This window comes from Spea bombifrons, chromosome 12 (genome assembly GCF_027358695.1).
Source record: "Spea bombifrons isolate aSpeBom1 chromosome 12, aSpeBom1.2.pri, whole genome shotgun sequence".
NCBI lineage: Eukaryota > Metazoa > Chordata > Amphibia > Anura > Pelobatidae > Spea > Spea bombifrons.
The window spans coordinates 9,984,961-10,011,385 of record NC_071098.1 but is presented as its reverse complement, the minus strand read 5'-3'; the positions used below and the strand labels follow the sequence as shown (position 1 = coordinate 10,011,385).

The 26,425-nt window shown below is 38.1% G+C and overlaps 1 protein-coding gene across 2 annotated transcripts; it reads left to right on the top strand.

Moving 5' to 3' along the window:
- Positions 1-2,799: 2,799 nt before the first annotated feature.
- PANK4 (pantothenate kinase 4 (inactive)) lies at positions 2,800-25,864 on the top strand. 2 transcript variants are annotated; one of them, XM_053452174.1, is made up of 19 exons: positions 2,800-2,925; positions 7,440-7,522; positions 12,385-12,593; positions 14,955-15,138; positions 15,523-15,615; positions 16,021-16,174; positions 16,813-16,994; positions 17,942-18,023; positions 18,277-18,377; positions 19,507-19,662; positions 20,249-20,361; positions 21,388-21,475; positions 21,784-21,935; positions 22,521-22,576; positions 23,186-23,235; positions 23,542-23,646; positions 24,413-24,513; positions 25,114-25,182; positions 25,458-25,864. In XM_053452174.1, the coding sequence occupies exons 1-19, from the start codon at positions 2,808-2,810 to the stop codon at positions 25,669-25,671; spliced, it is 2,310 nt and encodes a 769-aa protein (XP_053308149.1). In that variant the 5' UTR covers positions 2,800-2,807; the 3' UTR covers positions 25,672-25,864. The 2 variants fall into 2 exon arrangements, with proteins under 2 accessions (XP_053308149.1, XP_053308150.1); XM_053452175.1 differs by lacking the exon at positions 12,385-12,593 and having other exon boundaries at positions 2,884-2,925.
- The last annotated feature ends 561 nt before the right edge of the window (positions 25,865-26,425 follow it).

Below are 26,425 nucleotides of genomic sequence, written 5' to 3'. Positions count from 1 at the left end.
TATTAACAGCTCTACAGCAGCAAAGAGACTATTTCAGAAGAAAGTCACGTTATCCTATTGGATATTATAATTTTTCACAAGAAAATATTTTTTGTATAACCATGTGATGGTTTTTTAGTTATTATATGTTAACATATTTTTATGTGCACCTGTTCTAGGATATTTCTATTATGTATTTATTTGGGTTTATTGTAATACAATATTCAGTTGTATTAAGTATTTGTGTAGAATACACACTAATCAAGGAAGGTTTTAAATCTCTACTTAAATTCTTAACTTCTGTGAAGTTAGTTGTAATGTAAGGAATCAATCTATGTTGCCTTTAGAAAGTATGATCTTCTCTGAAAGATGAATTATAAGGCAAAACTCATGTTGATTCCTCTTGCTGTTGTTCACATAGAACATTGTTCTCAATATATTCCCATGGAATGGTCCAATATTCGGATGAGTCAAAGAATTACTTTTTATATTTTGTTAAGAGAACTGAAACAATTTAAAAGCTCTAAAGGCTTTAAACTGTTTAAAGTCAGATATTTTGTTTGAAACATTTGTGGAGAGTTCCATAACAATCAGACCTTTTATTGACAAATGTTAAATCTGATCTCTCTCTTTGTATGTAACTTTTTTTAAAGTTTGCTCATTTTTTAATGTCTGGGTGTATTGGTACCACTCAAATAATTGGGCAATAGCTGTGTCTTTTATAAAGATATGTGTATTTAAAGTGTAACTTTTGAAGCACCAGAGAGGTTAGCAATATTTGCAATACCTTACATGTGCCTCTGGCCTTTAAAAGGTTAAATCTGGTGGGCATCTATTGAATGCTTAACTGTTATCCCACTCCTTTTTGTTTTAAAAAGGACATTGTACAAAACATTTTTGCTACTTTTTTCAGCTTGTAACTGCCGATGCAGAGCTATTGTGTATTTAATCCTTATAGGATAAACATTGTATACATGAGAAATGCACTGATTGTTTACTTTCTATTAAATAGAGTTTCCGGTACAAGATTTAATTAATTAAATCAATAAAATATTATTGAACACTATTTTAAGACTTTGGTTTTATTTATCTGTGTATGTTAAAAAAGGTTACACACATGTATCTAATCTATATTAAAAGCACACATGGCTGCATAAGCATGCACATACATGGTAATATGTAATATTCTATACCATGGTCATATTGATCCAGAGAGGATGGAATCTTTACACAAAGGTAATAACTTGCAGGGTGAGTGACAGCAAATTTTATTTCTGAAAGGAAAAAGTCCTCCAAATTTCATCCAAACCAAAAGGCCAGGGAACTAAATTTGTTGTCTGAAAACTAATGGACCAAGAACGAAATGAGAGATTTGTCCGCATCGTTTTAGGGCCATTTGCACAAGCCTAATACAGATATAATTGCCTGTTGATAGCCCACTTTATCAACCGGACCAGTGCATTAAAATAAGTGGAGAGAAGCAATGCTGGGACACCCTCCCAACACTCTACTAGAATCAGTTCAACATTCTTTCCCGCTATCTACTCAAAAGCAAATATAGACATGTGTGCATACAATATGTAGAAATATACAAGGGGCCGCCTACAGCCGTTGTAATGGAACAATGACAACACGTATCTGAACCATTTCTAATAAGGGCATTATAAATAATGGTTTTAGTAACCAGCCAGCAGAGCATTGATAGAAACATATCAATGCAGGACACCCAGTAATGATGGCTCATTCACACTAGCATGAACCTAAAAGCTGTTGGGCTGTAGTGCGTGTGAGTATACATTCATGGTGAACGTTTAATGACCGGCATATGGAGAAATACAAAACTGAGGATTTGGAAAGCTGCAGTGGAGCACAGAGTAGTGCATTTGTTAATATGTATCCCTTCATCATTCAACTTGACTTCCAGCTTGAATGCAGTTGATACACGATGCAACTCGTGATTGTGCGCACAAGTTTATGCAGTTGCTTAAGACCCTTAACGAAATCAGGCAATGAACATTCATAAAAGAGAAGGAGATACGGCGTTCCATGGACAGAATGCGCGCTGATCTTGTGTTGCCGTCCAATGTCACATCACATTCACCGATGTATTATTGGTGGACTGTTTTATTTCTGAAGCCAAGGTATCATGCTTCCAGTTATCTGTGAAGGTGAAAGTGTCCAAAGTGCCATTGTAAGGCCACATTAGGACCCCAGGTTCCCAATCTTCCTCTTACGGGGGCCTCACTCCCCCATGTGCACATGCGACCCCTTCCTTTGCTCCATTGCTGAAGCCAAAAGAAGAGCCAGATCTTCCTGGTCCCACAGGGGGAGCCGCTGACATCTTTAAGGGGGTTAGGATGCAGATCAAAGGACCTGGCTCCTCTGCGTCATTTCCTGTGAACAAAATGATGTCAAATAAATGCGTGCAAACCATGCGGAAGAAACAAGTAGGCCCCAGCCCATCGTATGCAAGCTATTTATACAACTAAAAAAGGTATTATGAAGTATAATTTATTTTATTTACCTATCGCTGTCGCTTTACAGTTAATATAAATATGAATGTGACATTTAGGGCTGTAGAACACTGTGATACCCTCATACCCAGCAAACATTCCATATGTCAGTCATTTGTAAATGATTGTCATTATAAGAGTCATTATGTAAAATATACATAATAATATGGAGAAATGTATAATATATACAATTTCATTCTTTCTCATCGTCATGCTAGTATGTCCCTTCTGCTGCTTAAAACAGCCCCAGCTCATTATCATAATATATGCAGTGCGTATTCAAATCTATGCGCACAGCTCGGCGGGATATCCAACATGGCGACAAGCGGAGGGAGAGGTAGGAGCGGGGCCAGCATGGACAAGAGCATCACCCTTCCGCCTGACGAAATATTCCGCAACCTCGAGAACGCAAAGCGCTTTGCCATTGATATAGGTAGGTGTGCGGGATTGGGTAATCTTATAGTGTCACCCGGGGACTCGGCAGATGCAGCCGCTCAAGCAGTTATAGCAAGTTAAGCGCCTCACCACCTTGCCGCTGTGTCGCGTGGCATGCTGGGAAATGTATTTCTTTTCCGCTCCCCTGCCCTTCCATAGAGCTCGCCGCTAATTGTTTAAGAACTACAACTCCCGCGAGGCGATGCTGCCGCCGTGTCTGCTGGGAGTTGTAGTGCGGCTCGATAGCTGTTTATATGTAATGCTTCCGATGTTGATCCCAAGCCGGACTGCAACTCCCATGATGAGGCTGTGATGCTCTGCAGAGACTATAAGTAAAAAAAGTAAACAACCTGCCGTTACAGTTTCCACACCTTGATGTATCGGTGCTGTGCGTGACAGTGGCACCTAATTAAATGAGCAGTCACCAGTGGGTTTTGATACATAATACGCAATGCCACAGCAAGTTATTCTGGTGATGTTCACTATTGTAGTGTGAATATGGGCATTGTAGGGTTAATTGATAACTGTATTCATGGCATTTGCGTCAACCCTTCACATTTGTTATGATATTTAAATTAAAAAATTAACAGCAAATATCAGCTTTTCTGTCAGAATAAGGTCGGCTGGGGCAGTTCTGATGGGGAACTGTGTAAAATATCTATAGGTACCTTGAGTAGGGTGTTTGCAATCATGCAAGGTGTGGTGAAGATAAATGTACGAGTATGATAGAAAAATGTACAATAAAAAAAATGTAAAATCACCCAGTTCTTGAGACTTTTGTGTTCACCAAAACTCAAGCAGCAAACACCCGCATTTCGTAATATTCCTCCTTCAAACCGAATCTCACACCCTCTGCGAGCGCCGAGTGTTTTTCCTTCTGCTGCTGAAGTGAATGCATGTGTATGATTATTCATGTTCCCGGTGCTTTATAAACAGTGCACAGATATCTCCGTGGCGCTCTAAAACAATATGAATTTTACTAATTGTTTTGTAAACATACGATTTGCCAAACAAACAAAAATAATTGTCTCTGGAAGGCACCTTCACCGTGTTACGTAATGCCGGGATCGCTCAGAGTCTGTAATCTAAAAGGGATATTTAAAGACCAGGTCGCTTCAGCTAATCTTTCTAAATCTGGTAGTCTTATTGAGGTTTTATTTAGATGGGACGTGGTGGAAGAACTATAAATTATATATATATGTATATATATATATAATGTGTGTGTGTGTGTGTGTGTGTGTGTAAAATCAAGGTTACAAAGCATTTTGTTTTATAGATAACCTACCGGTGAGCGCAGGTAGTTGTAGATTTTTCCCCATTTAGAGACTCAGACCTTAGTCAGTCCTTGGTCTCATCTTACATTCAGGGTAGCTTTACGTCTATCCCATTCGTGTTTAACTTCCCTCACAGTATTAGCCTCTACCATTTCAGATGGGAGGCTGCTCCATTTATCCACCACCCTCTCAGTAGTGTAAAACAGCCTTACATACATTTTCAAAATGGTGTTTTCTATTATTATTCTTGATGCAAATGTATCAGGTTTTTTTTTTTTTTACTGGCTTGAATCTTAGCCCTCAAGTCGTAATGGATCTCAAAATTAGAGAGGTGAGTCGTTCAGAATCTCTTCCCTAAGAGAATTTCATAATTCTGGATAGAGCTGCTAATGGATGTCAAAGAGATGGAGGGAAGAGAGTGATCAAAGCAAAAGTGGTGCGAGGTCTTGCACTTAATAAACAATTACCCGATTCCACGTCTAAACGTTGCCCTTGGGTACTTGTTGGCATGCTTTCCGGGGCAGTAATTGTGTTTCTTTCTCTTGTTTATGATGTCACCTGGCAGCGACTTTAACTAGAGATTATTTTTTGTGCGTTAGGAATGTCTTTATCCAGTAGTAGTGGTTTCGGTTCTATAACCCTACTTGTGACGCCTTGGCGAGCTGCTGTGAACTTTGCACGAGATGCTAGTTGGCACAGCGTAGGCGAGGATGAATTCTAGTAGGATTATGGCCCATCGGGACAGAGGTTGGCATTCCTGCTCTATAGGGTTTATTTGTATGTTTTTACACTGAGCCTTCAAAGAATATTGTGTGAATTTAACCCAAATCTTCTGCAGCTTCCCAACAAGAAGCCTCCCCTGGTTGAATGATGCCATTGTCCCTCTCCCATTGGTCTGACGATAACCAAGTCAACCAAGAAATCTTGTGAGCCGGTGCTGGATGAAGTTGTGTTTTCGCATTGCTGAGCACTAGATGTGTTCTACCAAATGCAATCTCAAGGCAAAGGACCCGGCAGCGGGCAAATAACACCAAATGTATGAGTGTTCTGATGAATTCCAAGTATACATTTAAGGCAAGAAGGTAAAATGTCAGGCTATTATATCAATTAAAGTGTATTAAAGTGTTTGGGGAGGTCTCACCGGCCATAGACCTTGTGTGTGTCACCATGTGTGAGCCGGAGACAAAGGCTTGGTTATTTAGAATGTAGTTTACTGCCAAACCTGCATAATTATTAACAAACCTCTGTTTACCTCGCTGACCTCCAGTCTTAAAGCTGGCAGAACATAATATTCCATTTAAAGGAAGTGGAATTAAGTGATGTTTAATCCTATACATCGGTTCATTCTCTGGTAAGAGGAGCGTTAGGAAAGGTGACAGGTCCAGATTTGGTGTAGATTATTGTCTACGTGACTCTTATAACGCTGCATTTTCAATGTATCTTCGGCGATGGGTTATACTCAATGGGCCCCTAAGGAGAAGTGGATGTTAAAGGCATTTGATGGGAGAAAAGGACCATTTAATCACATACTCTCTAGACTCGCTCGTCCTAGACATGTTTTTTGGTTTGGCATAGCAATTAACTTGTTATAAAGTGATAACGTTATATCGCTTATATGGTTAGGCCCTTAAAAGTGCCATAATGCTGATATTTTTCCTTTGGGGTTTCTTAGTTTTATTGGCCTCTCTTTCCGTGGTGTCGGTTCAGCGTTTTATGTTTTTTCACCCGGGGGCTGTTTCTCGATATCAGGCAGCAGCACCGGGTGTATGCGCATGAATGTGCCAAGGCAATAACATAGACGGAGGTTATCCACAAAGCTTAGCGCTTCTTGTAGAAAGTTTGCTATGAGAAGGGATGGATAAATAATCACAATGTAATCGTTTCATACGAGCTGTGTGTGAGAGTAACTTGTGTTGACACAACGAAACAAAATCAATAGTTCACATTGTGGCCAATACGCTGCTGTTTCCTTTTATCTGCACTCGTTTTGGTGCCATTGTGTTGCTTGCCTCAAAATCAATGCCAAGTATTTATTATGATATTTTGAGTGGGCCAATGGGCCAACTCACACCGGAGAGGAACAGTACTTAAGTACACTAATATCTCTGATACCCCTTCTATAAAAGAAAGCATATAAAAGTACTCTGTGAGTAACCCCAACCCTCTGTAAGTGCTTTCATATTCATTCCATCAATATGGTAAAATAAAACACTTAACTGGCACAAAAACTGCCTTCTTCCCCCGTGACCTCACATCTCTTGCCCTCTGATTGACAGCTTTGAGCTGATTGGGAGGCGAATATGTCACGTTCCGGGAGATGTGTTCAGCCAATTGCAGCTCTTGCACAACATTTGGCCGGGGCCGGGGCCCGGGGGGGGGGTCGGTTAATCAGAAGCCCCCATGCAAAAGAGGCCACACAGTTATAATATTAAAGTGCATTGATGTTGTTGATCTTGGTAAAGCTATAGAGAAGTTAAAAGAGGAACTGTCACTCATGAAAAAGCTTTATTGATATATAAGAGCAGAAAAAAGATCTCCCCTTGTTCAGTTTCAACATTAGTTATAAAAGTGAGCTGGCAGCCGAGACATAAACGGTGTTGCTGGGACTGTCTCAGCAAATCACTGGACTGCTGGGTGAAAGTTGCAGCCCTAAAACATTTAACTACTTAAAGGGATTTATCACATCTCCCCTCTTCTTTCCCCAATCTATACATATGGAAATCCATTAGTCTCTCCTAGTTTTTATCCCGCAAACCATTTTAGTCGCCCTCCTCTGAACTCTCTCCAATATGTCTATCCTTCTGGCGATGGGGATCTCCAGAACTGTACAGAATACTCTAGACGAGGCCTGGCCAGAGATCTGTGCTGTAATCACAAATCCCTCTCTACCGTTATCACAGACAGAACAAACAGTGGCCCCAATACTATGTTCTGCCTTGGATTTTTACATCCCAAATGCGTTATTTTACATTTATCAACATTAAACTGCAGCTGTCGCATGCGTGTAAAGGGAAGCTGGTTATCTGATTTAACTAAGATCTTTTCCGGAAATGGTTCAATGACATAACAGTTTTTTTCTCTCCCTGGTTATGAAAGTATAAAATCCAAACAAAGTATCCCAAACCTACCTGTAAGACACATGGATACTCTTTGCTGCCAACTTTACTGTATTTTAACCAAAACAGAATAATATATTCTAGATGAATGCTTTATTGGCCTGTTTTTTTTTGTTTTCTAGGTGGATCCCTAACCAAATTGGCTTATTATTCCACTGTTCAACATAAAGTAGCCAAAGTAAGGTCATTTGACCACACAGGAAAGGTAAGTGTCTTTTTGATTGATTTCGCTTCATTACATGGCTTTTTTGGTCAAAGGTTGGAAAGTGATATCTCCGGTGGCATTCTATTCTATACATTAGACTGAAAATGTGGGTCCCTAACACAAAACTGGAGTGAAATTCTCTCTCAACTTTTAACTATTTGGTAAGTCACCATACTAGCAATGCCTAGGGATTGTGCCTTAGTCTCAGGGTTAACGTGCAGATTGTTAGGGTCACACATTCATGTTGTATACTTATCCCTTCCGCTTTTCATCCTATCTGAAAACAAGTGAAGTATATTAAGTAATATCCTTAAAATTATATATCCTTTCTATCGAATGGTAGATATGTTAACTTAAACCCTTAAGGACCAGAGCTATTTTACTCTACAGGACCAGCGAAATGTATGAGTTTTTCCTATGTCTTCATTTAGTGAACCTACACATTATTTTCTTAAACCATATTCATGTGAGTAAGACATTATTTTTATGAATATGATAAAAGATGCACAGCTAGTATAAATGGGGAAAAATACCAAAAATATATTTAACTTTCCCTGAAACTATTTATTTTATTTTTTACTGCTATCTAACTAATTCCCTGCTAACTAACCACCAGCGCATTAACTAAGCAAAATTAACTAAAAAAGTAAATATATATAAAAAAATGAATCTCTTAGGGTCAAGCTATTCATTGTAAAAATCTAATTTAGTTTACTTTAAATGATATTTTTAAGGGTGTCAGGATCAGTTGTTAAGAAGGTTGGCACAGGTATGTTAAACATTACCTTGGCTGAACACCAGGGTGATCAGATAATCCAAGAAAAGGCAGAGCTGATGCTGTTTTTAGAAGTTTTAGTTGCTTTTTTATAATATACGGAGAACTTGTTGAAAACATCTTGAGTATAAGTCATTTATCCAAGACTACTTATTGGATGCAATGCAAGGCAGGCGGTAGCTAATAGGTAGTCATTAGGAATTTTAGCAATTAGGGATTTATCGATGCTAAGAAATTGAATTTCACTGTTGTAGACCTACATTAGAGAACGTAACAATGTTCCTCCAGGAAATGTAAATACATATGGAATCCAGAATGAGCACTGTAATTATTTAACCTTAAGAATGCTTCATTAGGTCATACAGTGATCATCTGTGACTAATTTGATGCAGCATTAATTTGGTTTGCCCAGCGGTATGGAGAAATACTTATAATGACCGGCAGTTGTCATTATCGTTGCTCATGCATGTGCAAACGCCTAACGGTATCAGGGCTGGATTTATATTACCAAAATCTCCAAGAACCAAAACCGATGGCACAGCCATACGCTCTAAGAAAAGTCAAAACATAGACAGGACTTGGTAAAGATACAGTGGGGCAAATCTCATTTTGTTTACAAAAATTGGACATCGCTATATAATTTGATTAATAATAGTAAATACCGGTATATGGCTCTAGACACATGACTAATCTGCCTTATGGAAAATCCAGCCTTAAGCGTGAGATTTACCTTTTCTGTGAAGGGCTCTGTCACATTTTCTGGCACTGAGAAACAGCTTGCTGTTGTTATTCGCTGTTCAGAAATAGCGCATGTGCAGCCTTATTTTCATTGATCATGGGTTATCAGAAGAAGCATGTTACTCTATTGCATGTCTACATAAACATGCACAACTGTTTGTTTTCGATAATGCATGGTTTTTGTTCTTTCTATGTTTTATTATTAATACCGTATATTCCGGCGTATAAGACGACTGGGCGTATAAGACGAACCCCAACTTTTACAGTCCAAATATAGAGTTTGGACTATACTCGCCGTATAAGACTACCCCTCTACCCAGCGTACAACAACCAGCCAATCACGGCAATCGATGTACCTTACCGGTGATTTGCTGGTTGATTTGCTGACATATACATACATGCACTGCCCTTACACACACACACACACACACACACACACATATATAATATATATATCTATATATATATCTACACATATGCCTGTCCATACATACACATTTATACACTGCCCTCACCACACACCCCTGCCTTTACACACACATGTATATGTGTATATATATATATATATATATATATATATATATATATATATATATATATATATATATACACACACACGTATGTGTATATATATATATACACACACCAGTGTGTATATATATATATATATATGTATATATATATATGTATATATATATATATATATATATATATATATACACACACACACACCAGTATATATATATATACACACCAGTGTGTGTGTGTGTATATATATATATATATATATATATATATATATATATATATATATATATATATATATATATAAAGTCCAAAATTAACAATTGCACTCCAAATGCCAAATTTCTGCCCGGTGCCAAATAACTGCAGCAGTAAATAATATAAAGTCCAAAAATAATTACCGGCACTCCAGGGACTTTGCAAATGACCACACAAACAACTTCGGTTTTTAAGTCAACGTTTCAGTCTTGTTTATTACAGACATGAAAGTCTGTAATAAACAAGACTGAAACGTTGACTTAAAAACCGAAGTTGTTTGTGTGGTCATTTGCAAAGTCCCTGGAGTGCCGGTAATTATTTTTGGACTTTATATATATATTTTTCTCCCCCCTTTCTCCCTATCTCTTACCTTATCTTCTTTCTTCCATCCAGTTGTGGGAGCCCGAGGTCTGGCACTTCAGACCTCGGCTTCCCTGCTCCCTCATCACTACGCGCCGGCAATTAAAGCCGGGCGCCGGGACATGACGGCATCCCTGCGCTCGGCCTCAATAGCCGGCGCGTAGTGATTAGAGAGATTGGTGGCTTCGTGGGAACCTCCGGCTTGGTAAGTACCCGGCGTATAAGACGACCCCCCACTTTTAAGAAGATTTTTTGGGGTTAAAAAGTCGCCTTATACGCCGGAATATACGGTATTTCCTTTTAGATGGGAATCTAATAACGGGGTACTTTTTGATACAACTTGAGTCCCTCTTGTTTCGAGGTGGCCGTCCTGATCTTTGCATAGTGTGACCCTTAGGCCTGGCAGGTAATAGACACTAACTTTAGTTACACCGTGCCGCCATGCAGGGCTTCCGGGAAATACATGTGTCGGCAGTTGGTGCAGATAATGGGAATTAACGTGAAGTATTTATTCAGTCGCTTTAACTTTTTTCACTGCTGCGCCCCGCAGTAGCAAAAAGATAAGAGAATAGCAGGGTTATGCAAATGCTTTCTGCAAAGACAGGTGTCCATCTGAAGGCTTTTAGAAATCGTTCATGGAGATGGGGATCAACAGAAATGTTCTACTCCAGGGGTGGTTCACTGTCTCGAGACGTTCCTTTCATTCCCATTGCCTGGATGCTGGTAAATGTTAGAAGGCCAGAGAGCAAAGCTTCTCACTGGCTCTATAAATAGACAGCTCCACCATCTGGTAAGACGGTACATTTACTGGATGCAACTGGACTCCTAACAGACCACCCCGACAACCCATAAATAATAATTGTAATTTTCAGACAAATTCTGCAAAATGAGCAGAGTCTTCAGAATGCCTGCATGTATGTGTAAAGAGGACACACCTGAAGGGAACATGCAGCTATCACTAAAGTGCACGTAAGGCTGGGGTTTCCTTCTTTGAAACATTTTGGAGGTGATGACACAGTTTTGAAATCAGTTAGCTAGTAAACCAGCTGTTTGCCTGAAATAAACAGTGTAGCAACGTCTACCCCTGGGGATAACTTGTTTTTTTGGTAATTGAAAGTGTATCTCCTTATCTAATACTGCATACTCCTCAAGCTGTTATTTGTACTGGTCAGGGGAGGACTGGCCCAGGGGGCAAGTAAAGCCCATTGGCACCTTTCCCTCCCACAGACACACTTGCACATATATGAATGCATAATTATACAAGCATGCTAACACAAAATTACACATACTTACTCATGCTTAACACACGCTTACACACACACACACTCATCCACTCTCACACACAAACACACTTATACATAAACATTCATGCTCACACACACACACACACTCATCCACTCTCACACACAAACACACTTATACATAAACATTCATGCTCACACACACACACACACAGTCTCATTCCTACTAATATACATACATACATGCATTCATTCATAAACACTCCCTCTTACTCACTTAGTTTTCTTTCTGGCCTCACTTTTACCAAGGGATCATGTAACCTTGAATTACGCGACCCCACTGTGTTCTTGTCTCCCTACTTTGTGCTAGTCCTAACTAAATGATACTTCCCATGTAAACATTGTACCCTCATAAAATTATTCCAGATTTTTTTTTTCTCAGTCTTGTTCAACTAATGCTTTACGGGCAAAAGGACAACTAAAATGCAATAAATAATTTTATCTGTGCAATATAAGTCATAAGTGATGGTCTACTTTTTATTTTATTTTTTTAGGTATTTGAAATTGGTTTCCTTCAATTGCCTAATTTAATTGCTTGTTTCCATCATTATGCTCATCATCTCAGGAAACACAAAATAGATTTTTTTAACACAATTTCCTTAAGGTATTTAATGGATTAATTAGAGATCTAGTTATCTGGGTTCCGGTGATTTTACATATGAATTGATCTGGGATCTCTGCATGTTTGCATTGATTTTCTCAATGCCAAGGGCATATTATATGAGTGTGACTTCAGAGGTTGTGTACTCCGGCTCCTACGATGCCGAGACGAGCTTTAACCACTGCTGCCTTTCCAAGATGAATGCATGAAGCGTGTGTTGGGATCAGAGAGGATCGCGTGCCTTGGTGTGGTTGTAGCCTGTCTATTTCCCTGAGAAATGTAAATGCACTGTACTCTTCTTCAGGATACAGACCATGAAATGTTGTATGAAATATCCGAACAAGAGGAGATCACAGCCCGACTCCACTTCATTAAATTTGAAAACACATACATAGAGACCTGTCTGGACTTTATCAAAGACCATCTAGTGAATACAGAGACCAAGGTTATCAAAGCTACAGGTGGCGGAGCCTACAAATTCAAAGACCTCATTGAAAAGAAATTAGGACTGAAGTGAGTTCATCCGGTGCCTGAGAACTGAAAGATCAAGAAATTTACTAAATTGTGCCGTTTTTGTCCTTGCTGATTATTAATTAATTGATGTCTTCCCGATGGTCGCTTTTATTATACAATATAATATATAATTCTGTATAACTAAAAATATTTTTCATTTTCTTTTTGTAACCACAACCCTTAGCAGCTACATCCTGTTTTGAACACATTCCCCCCCTCTGTATCTTCGTTTTTTTTTTTTAAACAAAGAAACAAATAGCTGTCACATCCTATTCTATATTTCAAATTTGCATTAAGATTAAGCAAACACTCATTTAAAGGAAATATCAGAACGCTGTGCAGCCCAACACTATATAAATTTGGCTGTGTTCAGCTTGGGGTTTCCTATGCAGAATAGATTTTTTTATTTGGTCTGGGGGTCGGAGTTTACGTATTTTCCTGTAAATTTCCATATCTGAGAAATGGCATAGCTGGGCAGCCTGTGTTATATACGAAAATCCTGAAGATAAAAATAATCAGATGTTTATCTTAATACTAACGCTCGTTGTCTTGGAAATCTGGTTATTATGATTTATTGACGTATATCGTGCTGTCATGTTTCCCAGCTCTGTGCATTGATTCTGCGCGACCTCTTGGATATAATGTATCCACAAACCACAAAAAGGGACTGCTTTTTTTTAAGACATCAGATTGACAACCTAGTGTTTTTAGGAACACCTGGCAACGGTTGCAAATGAAGGATGCTTTATTCCCCTGCAACCTCCACTAGGGATTCATGTGTGCTCCATTGCTTGCATCAGACATTAGTTGAGTAAGCAGGATGGCGAAGCCTAGGGAGCTCTGAATGACTTCCCAAAATCAGGTGACTTGGCACCTTTTGTTTAAAGGTACCCCCCCCTTTCCATCCGATTCCATACGCCAGGGTTAAATAAGAGAGAGTTGCTAAGCGGTTGCTGAACTATGCCTTTTTAATTCTCATTCATTACAAAAGCTTGTTGAGAATCATGGTTTGTTAGCGGAGGTCAACTTCCTGGAATGCTAAAGTGCAAAAAGATGGGCACAATGGAGCATGGCTACGAAGCCCACAGCAAAACTTGGCTCTTGTTACTATTCTGAAACATGCGTTTATTGGTACTGTAAATGTTTATTCAAATGTTTAATAATAGTTCTGTAAATGATGTTTGTGATATTTTAATGCCTTAAAGACAAACTGCCGCCTTCACAGCAAAGAGGATTCTAGTAGACTGGTATAAGACGTTGGGCATTATTAATAAAAAGGGATTCTGGTTGAAAGCTTGAAAAGTGGTCTTTTTCACCATAGCCACATCTTGATTCGGCCAATCAGTTTTTTGCTATTTTGAATAGACAGCTTCTCAACCTTTCCACCAGAATAACTTTTTTTGTGTGTTATTTGTACCCTGGTTGTCATTAGCAGTTCTGATCTCAGCCATGAGACACCACATTTGGTCCCTTGTGTGGTCACGAGTATGGGCACTGTATGTGTCTGTAGGTTGAGTAACATTACCATTATATTTTTCTTTACCACATGAAAGGATTTATGTCAGGTTTACAAATGTAAAGTTTGCCTCCCTGGCCATTCTTATAACTGGTTGGTGGGGGCTAACCTCGGCTTGCCCAGCTGGTGTCTTTATTTTTTTTTTTTTTTTTTTTTAATTATTATAATTTTTTTTTTTATTTATAGTAACCCAAGGCTTTCATATGAAAGAGCCGGCCAAATAGGAGATAGAGGAACTGTCACTAGTGAGCGTTTTACACATTTAGTCTTGAAACCTGTAATACTTGGTTATCAGGAACCACTAAACCATGGCAAGAGATTAGTACAATTAAGGTTGAGTCTTGGTGGCATTTTGTCTATACCTAGATAATACAGATATCCTTCAATGGCAAATATATATAATATATATAACCTTTTATATGCCTATTTATCAATCTTTAGGTTTGTTTTCTAAATCCTCCGTGTTTCATCATAGTCTACAGTATAAAGAGGGAATTTTGGTGGTGATATCTTTGTTGGATAGCTGAAGGATTGCAAACTTTCGAGACTATCCAGGTCTCTTCTTTGAGGAGTATTATTATACATACCCACAAAGAAAAAGGTGCATTTGCTTAATTGGTTCATTTTCTCAATGTAAATAATGTAAAATCTTGGGTATATTGTATGTAAACTTCCATGACACCTTTACAGGCAGCCTAATGTTATTTTGTACCAATGTGTTATATGGTATTATACATAAGCTTTTTGCATAATCTGTTATTAATCCCCACACAATATTTTATAGTTTATTCCATGTAATATAACTTTTGATCTTTACCTTTTTGGTTTCTTTTTTTTTCTTCTAGAGTGGATAAAGAAGACGAGATGACATGTCTCATAAAGGGGTGTAATTTTGTACTGAAGAACATCCCCCATGAAGCGTTTGTCTATGTGAAGCATGCCGATCCTGAATTTCGATTCCAGACCACTCATCCCAACATTTTCCCATATTTACTAGTTAATATCGGCTCAGGAGTCTCAATAGTTAAGGTGAGATCCTTATCACCTCTATATAAACATACATTATATTCTTAAAAGTGAAGTGTGACATCTGAGATAGAACCGGTGCTTTCTTCCTGTCCCCACCGGTTGTCTGTTGGAGGTTGGCAGAGCTGCGTGCCTTCAGCATAGATCCTGCTTTTTCACATATTTAAGTTTATCTGTCTTTTTAAGACCTAGTGTTATGGATCCCAAAGCGAGTGAGTCCTTGGTGTTAATGAAATTAAGCTAGCTCTCTCTCTCTGGTTTTCCATGAGTAATCAGGACTTCTCATTCTCCTACCCTAGGCTAGAAGGCGTACTGCACCTCAATACTCTCTCAACACAATTGCGTAACCTGTCTGGCTTTTAGAACTTAAACTGTTTTTATTGACAGGTAGAAACAGAAGACAAGTTTGAACGCATCGGTGGAAGTTCTATAGGAGGTGGAACGTTCTGGGGGCTCGGAGCGCTTCTCACAAAGACAAAGGTTAGATCTAGCAATACCTCTTGAGTGGAGTTTAAAGACAAATCCCATACGCAACTTAAAATGTTTTTGAAAACTGATGTGAAAGGCAAACTTTTGCCGATTCTGATTGTGAGGAATAGAAGAAACGTGTACTTTTTATTAATGGTTATTGGTATTTCACAGTAAAATAATATTTTCCTCTCATGATATTGAAAATTAAGTCCAGTTCTCCAATGTCTTTTAATGTTTCCTCCACTCTACCTTTTTAATAGATGATTTTCTTGCTCGGTAAAAGCTAAACACCCTCAGCACAAATTGCTTAATTAATGTAAACATGAAGCCCAAGGTTTGATTCTACTATCTATAAAAAAGAAATACTGCCACTAAGGATCACTTGCTTAGAAATGTTCCTCTTTATATCTGCAGAGGTTTGATGAGTTATTACAGCTTGCTGCAAAGGGACAGCACACAAATGTGGACATGCTGGTGAAAGACATATACGGAGGGGCTTACCAAATTCTGGGATTAACCGGGAACCTAATCGCAAGCAGCTTTGGCAAGTCTGCCACTACAGACAAAGGTACCAGGGGATGATGTGTGCATGTAGAGGAACTTGAAATGTATTCCGGTTATTTTAAAGGGGGCCATGGCCTTCACCTTATAATCCTCTAAGTTTGTAGACGGGACGTAGTGTATTGGCCAGAACCAAATGTGTCAAACCCCAGGTTTTCGCGAGTCTCCTGCATAACCTTCTTCCATATGGTTCTTTATATATGGCATTAACTTGAATGCTTTGACTTTAGAAAATCATAGTTTGATCTTCAAGCTCCTCTATTTTAGGACAAATTCAGAGATGGTATTTATGTAACTGGTTTGCGGAAGGCATCTCAATAACCACACATGATTTTCTAGTTACGTTTCTATACTTTAGCACTAAACTTCTCGCATGCTTCAAGTTAATTTTTGCATGCCAAAAGACGGCTTATAAAATATGTCAGAAAAGTGCTGATTTTATGTAGCTGACCATCGATGGCCATCAGTTATCATGAGCATTTCAGGCGCTCTGCCAGACAAGGCAGGGATAAGTACAAGGAAGCGACTGAATGCGTCTAGAAGCCATAGAGTTTCAAGTTTACTTATATTAAAACCTATAAACAGGTATTTATTGATGATGGTGAACATTGTATAAATATTACAATTCTTTGTTTTCCGATGCAGAATTCTCCAAAGAAGACATGGCAAAGAGCTTATTGCACATGATCAGCAATGACATTGGTCAGCTGGCCTGCCTCTATGCCAAACAGCACAACCTCTACCAAGTATACTTCGGGGGTTTCTTCATCCGGGGTCACCCGGTTACAATGCACACTATTACCTACAGTATAAACTTCTTCTCCAAGGTGGGGCTTAGTGTCCAATGCAGTGCAATGATAACTAAAGATAACTAGAGATAAACTGTGTCCAGAAGAGTTCCTTCCCACTGTAAGGTGTCCCAAGCGGGGCCTCGAGAAACTTAGAAACAAAGACCCCTGTATACCCATTTGTTTGTGACCCCATGATGTGGTGCAGACCCATAGAACCCATTGATGCATCATGAATAATAACCTTTAGGTCATGGTGTAGCTCTCTTTACCAAACCACAAAACCGCTTCCGAAGTCCTGACTCCCAACTTCTACCTAGGTGTTTCTCTGTTCTTTGTTGTCAAATCAATGTTTTATATATATATATATATATATATATATATATATATATATATATATATATATATATATATATATATATATATAATATGTATGTATAATTATTATTATTTTAATGTATACATATCAGTATGAAGGTATTACGAGGACAGAATCAGTCCTTTAGGAATACTGAATGGTGTGTCAGTTATTACACAATGTTAAACATTGCTTGTTGTGGCTCATATGTAAAATCAGACAGGTTTAACTGGATTTTAGAATACAGCTACTGAATCACACACATACATATTCACACATACATACATATGAACATAATGCACACTTACATGCAGCAATTTGAAGAATAATCTGCATTATCTTTAACCCTTCTTTTCTCATATGTTAAGGAAGAAAAGGGCAGCACATGGGTTCCATGTTTCTACTTTGTCATTTTTTAAGGATATTTATGGTTTTGTATATCAAAATGTAATATTTACTGTGATCACATGGCCACGTTTCAAGACTTAGCACTGTTTATGTCAAGGATTGTGGCATCAAGGACATTGATAGCCGATCAAGATTCTTATTTGTGTTCTATGCATTCTGGGTACCTGTGAATATTAGTTCATCTTTAACTGAATCTGTACGTTTTTGATCAACTTTCTAGGGAGAAGTCCAAGCACTTTTTCTCAGGCATGAAGGCTATCTTGGTGCCATTGGGGCATTTTTGAAAGGAGCCGAAGAAGACAGTAAGCATGAGATACTTGTATTTTGATGATATAATGAACATGCAATGAAAATGTTATAGTTTCGAATACATAGTACTGTGTTTGTTGCCTTCACGAGCAGGTTTGGCCACCTATGATCATATTTTTTAAGTTTACAAATTCAGTTTAGTAAAGTTCTATTACTAGTATTAGGGTAGTAAGTAAAAAAATTAACTTTTATTGGTCAATTTATAGTCCTTTTGTAAATTAATGATTTTCTTATTTTTTTCTGCAGATCCCAATCTTTACAGCTGGGGAGAAAATTACGCTGGCAGTTCAGGTCTTATGAGCACCTCTCCAGACATATATCCCATGCAGCGCTCCCGAAGTGGAACAGTAGGTCTAATTGTCAATGTGGCGGAAATAGCCTTCTTGGTGTAGCAATGTTGGGATGAGAGGGGAATGTTTTTGGGATCTCCCAAGGAATATTGTATATGCTTAATGCAAATAAGCATTGAGTTCGGGGAACAAGGTAAAAAGTCTCTCTCCAAAAAAAAAAAAGGTGCTCCTGCATCCCTGATGAGATGATTTCTAATGTGTTGTCTGTAGAAGTAATGTTTGCATAGGTGATTCTACCTTTTTAAGCCACTTGCACCTTTATTCCTTTCATTCATTCCAAAAAGTTTCTCGGAACATTCTTCTGCCCATTCTTATTTTTCTTTTTCTTTTTTTTTTTTTACTTCCTTCTTTCATCATCCTTACCATCAGTTCTCAGTAAGTAACTTCTACAAGATGCTGCTTGTAGGATTGTGTGTGTGTGTGTGTTGTTTTTTTTGTATTGGTGCCAAGGATTTTGTATATACAGTGTGTGTGACGGCCTTGTTGCTCTGTTGATAAGGCGTTAATATGTTATAAACGTTCAGTGCACTCATTCAACATGTTCCGTTCTGCAAGAAATTAAAGAAAGACGTGTGTATGATAAGCCTTTGATTGATAGGTACCTCTGCTTTCATCTGCCCGGGTATCACCACTTTGCGGTGCTGTATTTTGTATTAAGCATAGTAAAATCTTATGATACTCAAATACCACTTTTTAAATATAAAGTCTTCAGCAATAGTGTAAAGGGAAACGTACAGGTCCGAATCTTCTTAAAGGACTGGGGGGGATGAGAGGTTGGCTCCATTCTGATCTATGAAGGTCCAACGAGATTCCGAAAGAAGATCTGAGCTGGCCCTATGTGATTCATAGTTAATGTAGCATGATTTGGAGAAAGTATTCTATGTTATTCAGGGGCACACTGAGCCCCTCTTTTATGTAAAAGAAAGGAGTTTTTTAATCATTTTAAAAGTCTTTACTGCAATTTATTACCTGTAATCTAGATTATTGGGAAATGAGTAGTTCTTGTTGTTCTTGGACAAAACCTAAAATATTTCATACATAGATAGCATATATGATTTGGTATGTTATGTTATCCCAGTGCTTTTTAATGTTTGGTTGCTGAGTGTTTGTCCTCTGTGCTCCGCAGTTTGACATGTTGGAGATGGATCGCTTGGATCGGCAGCTGGTCAACCTTCCTCTGCTGTACGACCCATCCTCGTATGTCCCAGATACAGTGGATCTTACGGAAGATGCCATGGCTCGCGAGTACTGGCTTTCCTGTTTTGAAGAAGCTTTGGAAGGGGTAAGTCAAATTCTTTAAAATGTATTGTATTCCATGTCACTAATTATTAAAGGGACAATCTAGTTTCCCATATAGCCCCACTAATGATTAATATGGATTGTAATTTACCGTAGTTCTCCATCGCTGCAGAGTATACCCTCTCCGTGGTCCTGGTTTTCATGCCGCTTTCGACAGCTTTAAGCAGTCAATGAGTGGCAGGAAAACACTTCCATTGAAATGAGTTTTTAAGCATGTGAGTGATGGGAGAACTCTCACTCGAGACAGTACAAGAGTTGGCTAACCTTGAGTTTGCATTGGCCGGGGACAGATCCCCCCCTGCATTTGCAATGGGGCCAAAATAGTAATTTAAAGGGACAGTGTGTGTGCCTATGATGGTTAGAGTGTCCCTTTAAAACCGATTTTATGAGAGGAGGGACAATGTCATGTATAAGTCAACCGGCTCATAAGAACATACGTGGTTCACTTTTTATGTCTGTTTTTTTATATTTACAGTCACATCATGGTCACAGTTGACTATTTAGTTTTCACATTTTCAAGCTGACTTCTGCTGCTTAGTTTAAGGAAAACAATTTGTTTTTTTGGTTAGGTGGTGAAACGAGCTGTTGCCAGCCAGCCAGATGCAAAGGACGCCACAGATCGAGCTCAGAAATTTCAGCAGAAATACTGGAATAAGTTGCAAACATTGAGGCACCAACCATTGTGAGTATGTCCTTTTACTCTCGCTTCTTGAGGATGCCTATGAAGGGCAGAACAGTTTCTTAAAGAGGAACTGTCAGCATCGCATCATTCCTTATTTAAATATACACTACTTTTTTATGAATTTATTTTGGAGATACTTGGGTCAGAGATTGTCAGAAGCCAGAGACCGCATTATGTAATCCGTTTTCTTTCCTGAAGCGTTCTTCCCTTTAACTTCTCACCCAATGGCAACCCAAACCAACAGAAACTTAACAAGAGGTTTAGAATTTACTTCCTCATGGTTTGTCTATTACATGGGTTAATAATCAATGTATATAGTTTCTCTTTAACCTCACAATTGCACTGGTTTATTTAGTGTATAGAACTCTGAAGTGTAGGACTTTGGAAGAGTGACAGATCCTTCTTAATGAATAAAACTCAAGAACCGTTGCTTCTAGTATCAGTGATTTGTCATCAAACAGAATACATTTGAGAGGAAAATAGTTTTACCATAAAATTGATGAAAAATGAGCAGGTACTCTGTCTTTTTGGACCGAGGGATCTAGTTAAGAGATGTGAGTTTTGTTTTTATCCCGAGTTCTTACATTCAACTTTTCATTTAAAGCAAAACAATACAAAATATGTTGTTTCTCACCATAAGTACACGCAACATACTGTAGAGTTCTATGCCGACGATGCGCAAGACTGTCCATCCCGCAGAACTTCATATTAAAAACAACTAATACAGGAGTCTTCCCCAAGTATTATCTACACAAAATATGATTCTTTGGTGTTTGTATTAAATAAAGCACAACTTGCAGCTGCTGCCGCACCATTTTGTTTAAGAGCAATATATCAGATATATCTGCAGTCATTAACTTTATTATGGGTTTGAAGCCAAGAGAACGGCAGAGGCCATCTATCAAATATGAATGAAATGGATGTAAATGCAATGATAAATGGTACTGTTTTTATCGTGATAAATGTTACGTCCCCTCCTTTGCAGTCGCTGGATACTTCTCATTCATTTTCTTTCCTCTCTCCTAGTGCTTATGGGTCCCTAACAGTCCGCAGTTTGTTGGATACACGAGAACACTGCTTAAATGAATTCAATTTTCCAGATCCATATTCAAAGGTGAGTAAATATGTTTTCATTATGGTTCCTGCTACAGATCGAAAAGGAATATATCAACAAATATTACATTTTTACCATTTATACTTAAAGTGTGATTTGCTAATGATGTATGCATATGATAGCCGAGAGGATGGAAATCTTCCAAAATGTTACATGACTGACAGCAATGGCGGCCTCCGGGTCTGCGGTTAAAGGACATTTTTTTGAGCAAAATAAGATAAAAGCAGGCGTTGTCAATGAAACTGAGGCATAAGTAACTGCATAGGATTTTTTTTTTTATACTTTTGCCTAATCCCTTTTCTCTGCAGGTAAAGCAGAAAGAAAATGACATAGCCTTAAAGTGTTATAAGAAAGTTATCAAATCTTTGGATGCGTTGGACTGGGAGGAGAAACAGTTTGCTTTGGTGAAAGGACTGCTCGCAGGGAATGTCTTTGACTGGGGGGCAAAAGCCGTCTCCGAGTAGGTGATCATTGTGTTACCTCCATGATTTGTACAGCTTTAAGACTCATTAAATAAAAGGACATCCCACGAGTCTTCAAGATCCAGATTTTAATGATTGAGTGGAACATGATTGCTGGTAAATGAATCTGGTACTAGGGCCCCCTGCACCTTACCCCCCACACCGGTAACTTATATACACACTAGCACATACATTAGCACATATATACCCACACAAACACACAAACATATACACGCACTAACATTAACACACATATATACACACCCTAACACACACTTACACTAAAATATACCACACCTCACTCCAACACACACTTACACTATTACCTGCCAGGGGCCTTGCCATACTTTCACTGCGACGTTTCGTGACCCCTCTGTGCTTCCGCCTCCTCTGGACCGGCCTTGTTTGAAGAATTATGGGCCATTCTGCTCCTGATTAAGGGCGAGTGCGTTCCCCTGGCACTTAGAAGGTTAAGGAGTGCTTGTGTCTGAGTTCACCGTGTGTATCTCGCAGCTGCCGTGCATTCTGGCCAACAGATTACATTTTCAGAATAAATGTGGTTCTTGGTGTCACGTTTTTTTTAGGGTCCTGGAGTCCGATGAAGAATTTGGGTTTGAGGCAGCAATGAAGAAGCTACAAGGTAGGGTAATGAAATATCTTTAGTCTGCAGCAAACATTTCAATGTCATATTTATTATATATGCTTAGAGGAAATTATTATTATTACTTTCTTAAATGAAAATCAATTGAAAATATATGGTGGTTTGAAAAATGTTCCAAATCACACCGACGTAAATTTTACTCTCTGGTATTCCAAAACTTATCACACATTATCGGTTCCAAGTTACGGTAAAAGTCATCATCCATCTCAATAACTTGAATTTTAGACGGTTTACCAAAATTTTCTTTTTCCTGGTAACCTTATCCACCACTGACTGCAGATAATGAACAAAATTGGGTCTTTGACTCACCTACGATATCTTACAGTCACAATTTTAGTGGTTAAAAAATAAAAAGCCCCACTATCCTCTGTTGTCCATGCTTATCTATAACTCCTAAAGCGGGACATTTGGCATTGGGAATTAAGGGGAAAAAAAAAGACTGATCAATATAGACTAGTCAAGTTTTGTCGATTATAGTTTATAAATTCTAGAGCTTTATAAATGCACAGAATGTGTGAATTTTATTTTTTTACACGCTTATTTTTATGATTACACGTGACTGATGTTTTTTTGGTTTGTGTCTCGAAGCACGCCCATGGCTGGTTGACTGCTACAGTAAATGGATAGAACGACTGAAGGTATGACCGTCTTCACTGGTTTGTTTATACCTGGGAGCGTTCTAAATTAACTGGACAATTTATTTAAACAGGATTTTCCCCCGTATTGGTGGAGACAGGGGTATGCACAGTACACCACATTCCACTAGGTGGCGGTAGACTTTTTGTTTTCTTTGTGTTTATTATTCAACTTTTTTTTTTGTAGTAACAGAATGATGTGCTATTAAACAGTTAAAAATAAATAAATAAAACAATGTGATTCCGGCAGTTGTTGAGAAGAATAGCATTTAATGTTTTCTAATCTACAGTTCTTTTCTGTCGTTCCAGGGTCCACCTCATAAATGTGCCTTAATATTTGTGGATAACAGTGGCATAGATATAATTCTGGGTGTTTTCCCATTTGTTCGAGAGCTCCTTGCCAGAGGTACAGAGGTAACTGTGAACTCCTAGAACTTTCATATAATATGGCAGAGGTTTCCTCTCTGTTTCTCTCGATACCTTTTTTTTTTAACAATCATAATGTATTTAGATGCTTTCTGTACCCGATGCATGCTGTTTTGTTTGGGTGCCCCATCTCAGCAGAGGTCGCTCCTCAGAAATAGGCCTAAATTAAGTCATAGCTGAACCTCTTTATGTCCAAAATTATGCAAAACAGCACAAAAACAAAGTGGGCAATAGCAGAGTAGTTATGCATTCATTGCAGCTGATCTGGAATGGAAGCTTTATACCTAAATTGTTTAATAGCTGGTGTATATTGAGGACTGAAGTTCTGATAACCCCAATCCCTTATAGAGAGACAAGAACTAAAAACTTGTGGTTCTTCTGTGGATTTGTACTAAAGAAGGCTATATATTTCTACTAAACACAAGAAGCATAGGAGTGTCCATTCTTAACTATTCTCCTACTTCATGGTACATTTACAGTTAGGGCGTTACTGATCGTTATCCTCCAAGTGCAAAGAGACAGTGGGAGGTGGGCTTTAAACCAAGCTTTTTTCAGGTAGGAATAGGGCATACACCCTTGGCTACGCTTATGCTTTCTTTACTTTGGGTGTCATTTCTGGTTCTGTGGCACTATTCCTTTTTTTGTTGCTCTTTTTAAAATGAGGTTATAGATAAAGACTATTCTGAATCAGAAATAATGTGTGTGTAATGTAATCTATCTATCTATTTTCTATGTGTATTGTTTGATTTTACAGGTTATATTGGCGTGTAATTCCGGGCCAGCTCTGAATGATGTAACGTTCAACGAATCCTTAATTGTCACGGAACGTATTGCAGCTATGGATTCAATAATACAGTAAGCGTTCATATTATCCAGTAGTTGTTAAATGTTATTTTTATAAACCAATTGGTTCTAGATTGGCCCTAAAATATTTTTTTAGCAATCTTTCAATCCAATTCACAGAAGTGAGTGTTGGATGCTGCGCCCTCTGGTGGAGCGCTTATGTTTTCCTAAAAGTGAAGATAATGTCGATGTTCGGTTGTGCATGAGCTGTAACTCATTACTTTAACAAAAAAAAATGGTGCAGCTCTCTGCAGAACCAGAAGCTTCTAAACTTTTGATAATCTAAATTATCTCTCCGAATGCATTCTTATGTTTGTTTAAAGCAATTTTAATTCAGGAGGTACACTCACAGGCCTTGCAAAAATGTGTCCTAGGAATCTTGTAAAGCAAAGAAAAAAACTGAAAACAGACACTGTTTGGGTTTTAATACAGACTTTTATTGTGGCCCATAGACAATACACTAACCATTTAAAAAATATGTATTTTATTGCACAAGACAAGTAATCCAACAAATTCTCATTATAGTGTTATACTTTAATTGATTTAGACTTGAATTATATGTTAAAACTAGTAATTTGATGTGTAATGCAGATCTTTTGTTGTTCTTTCAAGGTCCGCTTTACAGGACGACAGATTGATACTGGTACAAACAGGTTCTAGTTCTCCTTGCTTAGATCTTAGGTGAGTCTATGTTGATACATCCGTATTTTATACATTATACCTGCCGCCTCCAATAAAAGTGGTTTATTAGCTACCACAGCTTATAAATATGTGAGCATGCATGATGACTCAATATGATGCACTTACTTACCAAAGGGTTAATTTCAACAGAGTAATGGAACAATATCTTTAAAACAATGGCGTGTTTTAGAACCCCTTCATTTGTTATGATTCTGTCACAATACAAATTCTCAGGTTATTTTAACCTGATCTGTCGGACGTCTTGTTTTCTGTAGCCGCCTAGACAAGGGTCTCGCCATGTTGGTCAAGGAGAGAAATACGGATCTTGTGATCATTGAAGGCATGGGTCGAGCCATCCACACAAATTACTACGCAATTCTTCAATGCGAAAGTCTTAAACTGGCCGTTATCAAGAACTCCTGGTTGGCAGAAAGATTGGGTGGCAAAATCTTTAGTGTGGTTTTCAAATATGAGACGCCACCCAAGTGAGGAAACCACCAACTCTTTAAAAGAAAAAATACCCATTCCTCAGCACTAGTTTTATTCAACAATTGTAAAGAATGTATTTTTATTACAGGGTGGGGAGTTAAGTTGCTGTATTTATATTGTGCTTTTTGTGCTGAGATTAAAAAAAGGGCAATATGCGTCAGTATAAATATATAAATAAATTTAAATTATATATACGTAATACTTTGAATTGGATTCTTATTACTGTGCTTCAGGCATGAAAACATTAATTGGATGCTTATTCCGATGGTATGCTGTACATGCGCACTATTGTCTTAATTTTAGCGCAGACTTCTAGCTTTAATCTCCTGAGTTTAGATGCGGCTCATCAGGAAAACAGAGCCACAGACTTTATTTTATTTGTAAAGAAAAGGCTATGATGTCATTTGTACAGCATGGGGTGATTATTTTTATGGATATTCTCAATCAGATCTATTGTTTTTTTGTTTTTTTTTGTTTTTTTTTTTTGTTTTTTTTTCTCACCCAAGATCATGTATTAAAGGCAAACCGTCTACCCTGTGCAATGTTTTATGAAAAAAATGCATGGCCTTTTTTTTGATCATAAACTTTTGAAACACATTTATAGACTTGAAGTCCCACATAATTCACTTTTTAGAAGAGGTAAGCGTTGCTATTTTGGGATCCTTAAAACAAATTTAGTGCTTTGACCGCTGCAAATTTGTAAATGTGTCTGATTTTGGAGGCTGCTTCACTAAGTTTAATGCTTTGATGGTAA

Coding starts and splice junctions, on each gene's coding strand:
- PANK4 (XM_053452174.1), top strand. CDS start 2,808: ATGGCGACAAGCGGAGGGAGAGGTAGGAGCGGGGCCAGCATGGACAAG. Junction 15,139..15,522: donor CAGGAGTCTCAATAGTTAAG/GTGAGATCCTTA, acceptor TTTTATTGACAG/GTAGAAACAGAAGACAAGTT. Junction 23,647..24,412: donor TCCTTGCCAGAGGTACAGAG/GTAACTGTGAAC, acceptor TTGATTTTACAG/GTTATATTGGCGTGTAATTC.